This window comes from Coregonus clupeaformis, chromosome 13 (assembly GCF_020615455.1).
Source record: "Coregonus clupeaformis isolate EN_2021a chromosome 13, ASM2061545v1, whole genome shotgun sequence".
In the NCBI taxonomy this organism is placed as follows: Eukaryota; Metazoa; Chordata; class Actinopteri; order Salmoniformes; family Salmonidae; genus Coregonus; species Coregonus clupeaformis.
This window is the reverse complement of record NC_059204.1, coordinates 30,129,830-30,140,046: the sequence shown is the minus strand read 5'-3', so window position 1 is coordinate 30,140,046 and position 10,217 is coordinate 30,129,830. Positions and strand designations below refer to the sequence as shown.

The window sequence follows — 10,217 nt, the reverse complement described above, 5'->3', positions numbered from 1 at the left end:
TCTCGCAGGATCCCTTTAAAGGTCCAATGCAGCCGTTTTGATCTCAATATCAAATCATTTCAGGGTAACAATTAAGTACCATACTGTGATTGTTTTTCAAATAAAATGGAAGAAAATATTGGCAGAGAGGTTTGGAACTCTTTCTTATTGGTCTATTAACTTATTTACTGCTTGGAATACCATGGAAGGCCAAAATTCCCTCCCACCAAAACAGGCTAACATTTCAGGCGTTTCTTTCAAACAGCTCTTACAATAAAAAGGGCACTATCATAATTTTCACAATTTCACAGTATTATTCCAACCTCCGGGTGGAAATATATATAAACACAGGAAAATCACATTTTTGACTGCACTGGGCCTTTAACACTTTCTGTCTATATCGCCCAGCCAAATGAGTCTGTGTTGCAATGCAAAGGTAATTCTGTTTTAGTTTGTTTAAGCATCACTTGACATGGAAAAGAATAAAGAAAGAATTAATTAAAATCATTCCAGAATGTATTTTATTTTTCTCTGCTCCATCCCCACCCCACCCCTAATCCCTGTTGCTGCACTCATTCAATACAAGGATATGGTGCTGATTCCATTTGACAACAGATTAAATAAAGTTACAATTCATTTCACTACACGCAAAAAATCCATTCAAACCATTGCTTAAATATGCTTATGTCTAATTGTCCTTAATATGTACATCTACATAGTAATAATTTGGGACTGAAATTAACTCAAAAGCCCATACATTTGTACAACATAAACCCACATTTTCACAGTCCATTTTGTTTTAACCTCCGTCAATGAGTGGAGCCTGTCGATCTCGACTACATGAGAAAGCCTTGCAGTATGACGGTTGACGGTGTTGGTATACCAGGGGTGTTTTCATTAGTCGGATTCCGTTGCAAAACGTTTTGCATTGCAACGGAAAGTGTTTACCGTTTGCTTCCATTTGGTTGCTAGAGTAAACAGAATAAACGGAATGAAACGGGGAGGGGCCTACCTAAATTTGTCCAATAAAAACTATTGTTTTTGTTGCAAAATATTTTACGTTTTGATTGAACTGTTTCTGTTGCAAAACGTTTTGCAACAGACAAAATGTTTTTACACCCCTGTTGACTGCCTTAAAAGCCCAGGACTCATTTTGAAGTCTCCTGCAACAACGGTCCCAGCAATGCAGGGCACACTGCATGCAATGCCCTTAGCCGAGGTCGGTATGTTCTTACCAGGCAAATTCTCTGAGCACATCATGGAGAAAAACTTAAAGATTGCATCAGTTTTTTGTAATGATTTGATAGGCCTACAAAAGAAAGAGGAACATGCAGGCTATGTTGACTGTCTGATGCTGGCGTTTCAAGATAAGAGATGAGGCTGATTTGGTTTTAGCTCTACATTGAAAAAGAAATAAAAAATGTATTGTCACATATACCGAATACTGTAGGTGAAATGTGTTGTTTCACACGGTCAGCCATAGTAGGGGTTTAGTGCCTTGCTCAAGGGCACATCAACATATTTTTCACCTTGTCGGCTCAGGTATTCGAACCAGCAACCTTTCGGTTACTGGCCCAATATGCTAACCGCTAGGCTGCCGTGGAGCAGCAGACAGCATTCGGTCAGTGGGGGTCCAAAGAGCTAAGTTGATTCTTCCTTCCTGACCCACGGTCAGTAACTTGTTTGGTTGGTTTGAGTCTGTTTTGTGGCTGGATGGGGGTGAAGGGGAGTGAATTACAAATGTTAATGAGGAGTGATGTTGCTGAGAAACGGGCTTTTATTTGGTGGTCGTGGTAGTATTTCACATGGAGATGTTTTCGTACAGGTCTTCGATCTTCTCCTTAAAAAACTCCCTCAGCTCGGGTCTCTTCGCTTTTAATGTGGGAGTCAACAGGCCATTCTGTATGGAGAACTGCTCGTTATGGATGTATATGTTTTTCACCTTGGGAGAGACAGAATACATTAGATCCTTTGTCAGGTCAAGTGTGCATATCAGCTGTTTGTCATCATCATCTAGCAATTCTCTTTCAGACAGTTGTCATTTGCCCTCACCAATGAACACCTCACAATTGACACACGTACACACACACCTGCTCAAACGAGTGGAGGCCACTGGCCTTTCCCAGTCGCTGCAAGTCTTCCATGATGGCTTTCTTCAGGACCTTTACACAAACACAGACAAGACACCATACCATAACTCTAAGACAATACCATGTATTATGTTATGTCGGTCTATTCAACAAAAGGACAGGGTGCAACTAAGGGTTCAACAAGTGGCCCTTTCCTTTTCTTTACTCAGTTTACTCAGGATCTGAGGATCTGATGATCTTTCTCTAAAGCGCAGTACCTACACATTAATGGTGTGCAACAGGAATCCTTTCTTTTGATTACGTCAATCTATTCACATCTATTCACATAGTTGATTATTTCAACCCTCTCCTTCATCATGGCAACAAACAGAATGAAAACGCCATTGAATGTAGACGATGGGATTGAAATCACGTACAGTATTTTTACAGAGGTCCCGATAGCTCCCCTCCATGCCTTTCTTCAGGGCCCAGGCAGGCATCGTCTCTGGGTCAGGAACAACTATGGCAACCAGACAGGACTGGAAGAGAAACACACCAAGTAACCTTTAGAAATGAGAAATAATCAGATGTTCTCTGTCTTTATCGCTCTCTCTTTCTCTCTCTCGATGGGCTTAAGTAAGTATGTTTCTCTCTATGAAACCAGCTGTACATAAACAGTATCCAGCATAAACTGTGGCTTTAACCCATTACAGTCTATGCCCTGTCTAAGCCGGAGGAGGAGGGGGGGAGGGGATTCTACTAAGCTATATGGAATTGTTTTAAGAAGGTCATACCAAGGATCATTTAGCTATTTGATTTTGAATTTTAAGATCCCTTGAAGTATCAAAAAAATGTCAACAAAAATTGTTTGCCTTACTGCTATTAGCCCATATAAACTCATTGAATAACAGATTCACTATATGGAACAACAGATAGTCCCAACAAAAAATCTAAAGGAAGTTTGTTCTGAAGTGTCTGTCCTATATCTGAGAGATTTAAGAAAGATCAGGAAGGTTTTGTTATTTTTTATTTTTACATTTATTTAACCTCTTATGTTTGGCACTAAACAGTCTCCGTATATACACTGTACAAAAATATAAACGCAACATGAAACAATTTCAAAGATTTTACTGAGTAACAGTCAATTTAAATAAATTCATTAGTCTCTAATCTATGGATGTCACATGACTGGGAATACAGATATGCATCTGTTGGTCACAGATACAGTGGGGAAAAAAAGTATTTAGTCAGCCACCAATTGTGCAAGTTCTCCCACTTAAAAAGATGAGAGAGGCCTGTAATTTTCATCATAGGTACACGTCAACTATGACAGACAAAATGAGATTTATTTTCTCCAGAAAATCACATTGTAGGATTTTTAATGAATTTATTTGCAAATTATGGTGGAAAATAAGTATTTGGTCAATAACAAAAGTTTCTCAATACTTTGTTATATACGATTTGTTGGCAATGACACAGGTCAAACGTTTTCTGTAAGTCTTCACAAGGTTTTCACACACTGTTGCTGGTATTTTGGCCCATTCCTCCATGCAGATCTCCTCTAGAGCAGTGATGTTTTGGGGCTGTCGCTGGGCAACACGGACTTTTAACTCCCTCCAAAGATTTTCTATGGGGTTGAGATCTGGAGACTGGCTAGGCCACTCCAGGACCTTGAAATGCTTCTTACGAAGCCACTCCTTCGTTGCCCGGGCGGTGTGTTTGGGATCATTGTCATGCTGAAAGACCCAGCCACGTTTCATCTTCAATGCCCTTGCTGATGGAAGGAGGTTTTCACTCAAAATCTCACGATACATGGCCCCATTCATTCTTTCCTTTACACGGATCAGTCGTCCTGGTCCCTTTGCAGAAAAACAGCCCCAAAGCATGATGTTTCCACCCCCATGCTTCACAGTAGGTATGGTGTTCTTTGGATGCAACTCAGCATTCTTTGTCCTCCAAACACGACGAGTTGAGTTTTTACCAAAAAGTTATATTTTGGTTTCATCTGACCATATGACATTCTCCCAATCCTCTTCTGGATCATCCAAATGCACTCTAGCAAACTTCAGACGGGCCTGGACATGTACTGGCTTAAGCAGGGGGACACGTCTGGCACTGCAGGATTTGAGTCCCTGGCGGCGTAGTGTGTTACTGATGGTAGGCTTTGTTACTTTGGTCCCAGCTCTCTGCAGGTCATTCACTAGGTCCCCCCGTGTGGTTCTGGGATTTTTGCTCACCGTTCTTGTGATCATTTTGACCCCACGGGGTGAGATCTTGCGTGGAGTCCCAGATCGAGGGAGATTATCAGTGATCTTGTATGTCTTCCATTTCCTAATAATTGCTCCCACCGTTGATTTCTTCAAACCAAGCTGCTAATCTATTGCAGATTCAGTCTTCCCAGCCTGGTGCAGGTCTACAATTTTGTTTCTGGTGTCCTTTGACAGCTCTTTGGTCTTGGCCATAGTGGAGTTTGGAGTGTGACTGTTTGAGGTTGTGGACAGGTGTCTTTTATACTGATAACAAGTTCAAACAGGTTCCATTAATACAGGTAACGAGTGGAGGACAGAGGAGCCTCTTAAAGAAGAAGTTACAGGTCTGTGAGAGCCAGAAATCTTGCTTGTTTGTAGGTGACCAAATACTTATTTTCCACCATAATTTGCGAATAAATTCATAAAAAATCCTACAATGTGATTTTCTGGAGAAAAAAAATCTCAATTTGTCTGTCATAGTTGACGTGTACCTATGATGAAAACTACAGGCCTCTCTCATCTTTTTAAGTGGGAGAACTTGCACAATTGGTGGCTGACTAAATACTTTTTCCCCCCACTGTACCTTAAAAAATGTTTGCCTCATGTAGCGCCACACATCTCCTTCGCATAGAGTTGATCAAGCTGTTGATTGTGGCCTGTGGAATGTTGTCCCACTCCTCTTCAATGGCTGGTTGAAGTTGCTGGATATTGGTGGGAACTGAAACACGCTGTCGTACACGTCGATCCAGAGCATCCCAAACATGCTCAATGGGTGACATGTCTGGTGAGTATGCAGGCCATGGAAGAACTGGGACATTTTCAGCTTCCAGGAATTGTGTACAGATCCTTGCGACATGGGGCCGTGCATTATCATGCTGAAACATGAGGTGATGGCGGCGGATGAATGGCATGACAATGGGCCTCAGGATCTTGTCACGGTATCTCTGTACATTCAAATTGCCATCGATAAATGCAATTGTGTTCGTTATCCGTAGTTTATGCCTGCCCATACCATAACCCCACCGCCATCATTGGGCACTCTGTTCCCAATGTTGACATCAGCAAACCGCTCGCCCACACAATGCTATACAGGTGGTCTGCGGTTGTGAGGCTGGTTGGACGGACTGCTAAATTCTCTAAAACGAAGTTGGAGGAGGCTTATGGTAGAGAAATTAACAATCAATTATCTGGCAACAGCTCTGGTGGACATTCCTGCAGTTAGCATGCCAATTGCACACTCCCTCAAAACTTGAGACATCTGTGGCATTGTGTTGTGTGACAGAACTGTACATTTTAGAGTGGTCTTTTATTGTCCCCAGCACAAGATGCACCTGTGTAATGATCATGCTGTTTAATCAGCTTCTTCATATGCCACACCTGTCAGGTGGATGGATTATCTTGGCAAAGGAGAAATGCTCAATAACAGGGATGTAAACAAATTTGTGCACAACATTTTAGAGAAATAAATGTGCATATGGACAATTTCTGGAATCTTTTATTTCAGCTCATGAAACATGGGACCAACACTAAACGTGTTGCTCTGTCAGGAGGCTGATGTGGATGTGGTGTAGGAATCAAGCGCAGGACACAGAAGCTTCGTCTAACCAGACTTTACTAGACGACAAAAAATAACAAAACGGGCCTAAACAAACCCGGAGGCGAACGATTACGCAACAGTGCGTAAAACACCAAAATACTGATAGCGCACGAAAACAGTGCGACGGTCCTAAACAAGCAATAGGCAAAAGGACAGCACCAACAGACAGGCGGAACAATTACACACAACACACGACTAACAAACGAGAAACGTATAGGATACATAATTAACACTAACAGGAAACAGGTGTACAAAGAAGACAAAACCAAACAAACATCGATAACATACAACGGTGGTAGCTAGTACTCCGGGGACGACGACCGCCGAAGCCTGCCCGAGCAAGGAGGAGGAGCAGCCTCGGCCGAAACCGTGACATGCGTTTATATTTTAGTTCAGTATACTTCCATTAATTTTTCCAACTGGTACGGGGGACCTTCAGACGAGTCTTGTGAGGCCTGTGGGCGTCCTAGAGCAAAACAACATATTCGTGTTCGTGAGAGTCTCACCTTTCCACAGAGGGGTCATATTAGTGGGAAGCCCAAACTGTTCGGACGCTACAGACAGAAGTTGGCAGATCGGCTGTACCGACTTCAGGCGAGTCCCAAGACTCTTGTGGAGGCCGTAGAGCAAAACGGAGAACACCATTGTGTTGGTGAGAGTGTCATCTTTCCACAGAGGGGTCATAATAGTCTAACCGTTCAGACACTAGAGACGATTCTGGGTAAGACTTTACTTGAAACACAGCGTCATAACACATTATGACACGGTCATAACCTGTCATAATATGGTCATAACACTGTCATGACCCATATTTACACCTGTTGTGACATATATTGTGTTATTCTATGGCTGGTTATGACACCTACATAAGAGTGTCAAAACTCACATTTATTCAAATTATTTATTTCCCTGCCAAGAAGTTTCCTTTTGTTTAAAAGTTTGTTTCTTAAGTCCTTTGTTGTTGTTGTAATTAATTATTTACAGTCGTGTTTTTTTCCATCATATTTTAAATAACCTGCTGAAAATACACTTTATGACACTTTCATGAAGCATTATGACCATCCTGTGTCACTTTACTTGGACTAAGAAAATGCACTTTATGACACTGTCAAGAAGCATTATGACCCTCCTGTGTCACTTTACTTGGACTAAGAAAATACACTTTATGACACGGTCAAGAAGCATCGTGACCATGACCTTATGTCAGTCATCAGTCAAAAAGATGGTGCCTTATCATGCTCCTGAAATCTGCTCATAAGCAACAGAGCATTGGGGTAGGTGCATGTTTTGTGGGTTTTGACACTCTTATGTAGGTGTCATAACCAGTGATAAAATCATGCAATATACAGTATGTCACAACAGTTCTAAATATATGTGTCATGACAGTGTTATGACCATATTATGACTGGTTATGACAAGTTATGTCAGCTGTTATGACATATTATGACTGTGTCATAACGTGTTATGATGCTGGGTGTCAAGTAAGTGTTACCTGATTTTGTGAGAAGACCAATTTTCGAGATGTCTCATGGTCTGACAAACACCGCTCGAGCTCTGCCACCTTTCACCGCAGATGCGGAAGTGCAGATGCAGTGAATTGCAAAAAAAATAAAAAAATATCTCTAGCTTAAACTGGCAGATTTTTATGGGGATTTTTTGTATTATGCTAATGTCTAGCTGTGTGCCAGTGGTTCTGGGTCCAGTGCCCATCTTTAATGATAATGCCCAAACAACTCTTACCATGGGCTGTCATGCGATAACAACGAAGTGGTTAGGGAGATCACCTGTAGGCTGTCACCATGGACGTAGAGCTGGGTCACGGGCTCACAGCGGATGTAAATGTTCTCTATCTTCTCAGGAGAGATGTACTCTCCCTGGGCCAGCTTAAAGATGTGCTTCTTCCTGTCAATGATCTTTAGTGTACCGTTCTGAGGAGAGGAGAGGAGGGCAGACGTCAAAAATATGCTCATACCTTACATTTTAATTGAGATACTTGTGAATGTCAAGTTAGGATTTGGCCCTAATATTGAGGGTACATAACACAAGGAAGGCAAATAGATGTTTGAGGAAAGGTATTTTCAAGGGAAGGGTCATAAACAAGCATGTGTACGAACAGGTAACCATTTCCCTATGTCTCCGGTGTGGAGCCAACCGTCTGTGTCCAGGGTTTCAGCAGTCCTCTCAGGGTCTTTGAGATAGCCCTTGAAAACATTGGGTCCTTTCACACACACCTAATGGATGATCAGCGAGAGGGAGACAGCCACAGAGTGAGAATGAAAGAGAATGTGTTCAGCACCCAACTATCACATTGACCAATGTTTACATAGCCTCAGTGATCAATTGTCTATGGCCCTGTTCAAATAGGGATTATCCTAAAATATCCATGATGATTTATTGAACTCACCTCTCCTTCTCCCTTGCATGCAAAGTAGTTCTTCTCAGCCACATCCACCAGCTTGATGAGGTTACATGGCAATGGTGCCCCAACATGACCTAGAGTTAGTCATCAAACCAAGGAGAAGTATTAGAAACAAATCTAGTGTACAGACAGCTGTGAAGTCATGTCTTAATTTGTTTGACTGAAGTCATTACATAGTAAATTGGCTGCCACCAAAAATGATGCATTTATACAGTATCAAGCCAAGCAGCAACGTGAAGCTGAAAATACGAAAATATAGAATCAAACCAGTAGGGGGAGCAGTTGGATAATATTTTCCAATTATAGGGTGTGTGAAGATCTGAAATTGTTATTCCCCACTGAGACCCCTGAATGTCATCCACACACATTCAGTTGTGTCTGTTGCCAAACTAACAGTGGGCTGCCCCACTGCCCAGGTACTGTAAGAGCACAGTGCCTTATTAAGAGAGTGTACTGATCAGGGTTGCCATGTCCACGTTTTTCCTGCCAATTTAACTACTTTGAAAACAATGTCGCGGGTGAACATGTATTGGTCGCGGGTTTTTGGGCTACTTCTAAATTGTACCGCCGCTGCCATGGGATTATCATATATCTTTTTTAATCTATTTATTTCACTGTGACCTGCTGCTACTGATAATCAGGTAGTGGGGCAGTCTGTTGCTGAGTGAGTGAGTGGTATTGATGGAGGGGGAGGGCCTTGTGTTGAGAGAGGCTGCAGCAGGCAGCAGGCAGCTGAGTCACGTGAGTGAGAGGAGAGCAGCACATGTGCACGTCATGACAAGTATTGTGAGAACAACAAACGAATAACAGCACTAGTTCCATATTTATTTATAGTGCAGAGGAGTATAATGCACAGGGCCTATATAAGTCCAGAGTAGCTTACGATCCCTTGATCAAGATCACACAAAAAAATGTTTTATGTAAGCAATACCACCCTGCAGCATACCACCCTGCAGCATACCATCCTGCAGCATACCACCCTGCAGCATACCATCCTGCAGCATACCACCCTGCAGCATACCACCCTGCAGCATACCACCCTGCAGCATACCATCCTGCAGCATACCACCCTGCAGCATACCACCCTGCATCCCACTGCTGGCTTGCTTCTGAAGCTAAGCAGGGTTGGTCCTGGATGGGAGACCAGATGCTGCTGGAAGTGGTGATGGAGGGCCAATAGGAGGCACTCTTTCATCTGGTCAAAAACAAAAATCCAATCCCTCAGGGCAGTGATTGGGAACATTGCCCTGTGTAGGGTGCTGTTTTTCGGATGGGATATTAAATGGGTTTCCTGACTGTCTGTGGTCACTAAAGATCCTATGGCACTTAATGTAAGAGTAGGGGTGTTAAGCCTGGTGTCCTGGCTAAATTCCCAATATGTCCACCTAATCATCCCCAGCTTCCAATTGGCTCATTCATCCACCCTCCTCCCCCCTGTAAATATTTACCAGGTTGTTGCTGTAAATGAGAAATAAAACTCAGTCAACCTAGATTGTCATTATGGAGACACCTATTTGGCAACTCCTCTTGATGAAAAAACAACAATGTTTTCAGGCCTTGTGGGCGGGTTTTGAGTGGTCCTTGGACTATAAACTTTTGCTAGACCTTGCAAAGTCTGCATCATTAAGTAATATGTAATAAGTAATGACATTACTAGGCAGACAGGAGATCATGGCTGTATTCCAAATTACACCCAATTCCTTATATAGTGCACTGCTTTTGACCTGGGCCCATAGGGCTCTTATATAGGGAATAGGGTGCCATTTGGGACGCAAACGATGGTTCAATGGGTTGATAGGTGGTTCAGGTGTTACAGCTGCTATAGCATCCATTCAAATGTACTGCAGCTCAATATATTACCAGTGTAACCTTTGGCCATGGCTGTTTCACAGAGACAATAAAGT

General features: G+C 42.4%; 1 protein-coding gene across 3 annotated transcripts in view; it reads right to left on the bottom strand.

Moving 5' to 3' along the window:
- Positions 1 to 332: 332 nt before the first annotated feature.
- The window catches only part of LOC121579228 (long-chain-fatty-acid--CoA ligase 6-like), a 140,511-nt gene continuing 130,626 nt past the window's right edge, over positions 333 to 10,217 (bottom strand). For all 3 annotated transcript variants that reach the window (XM_041893630.2, XM_041893629.2, XM_041893631.2), the window contains exons 16-21: positions 8,299 to 8,387; positions 8,009 to 8,125; positions 7,679 to 7,822; positions 2,486 to 2,587; positions 2,070 to 2,141; positions 333 to 1,921 (exon numbers count right to left, since the gene is read on the bottom strand). In XM_041893630.2, coding sequence (XP_041749564.2) covers positions 1,781 to 1,921; positions 2,070 to 2,141; positions 2,486 to 2,587; positions 7,679 to 7,822; positions 8,009 to 8,125; positions 8,299 to 8,387 — 665 coding nt within the window. In that variant the 3' untranslated portion in view covers positions 333 to 1,780. The remainder of the gene's footprint in view (positions 1,922 to 2,069; positions 2,142 to 2,485; positions 2,588 to 7,678; positions 7,823 to 8,008; positions 8,126 to 8,298; positions 8,388 to 10,217) is intronic.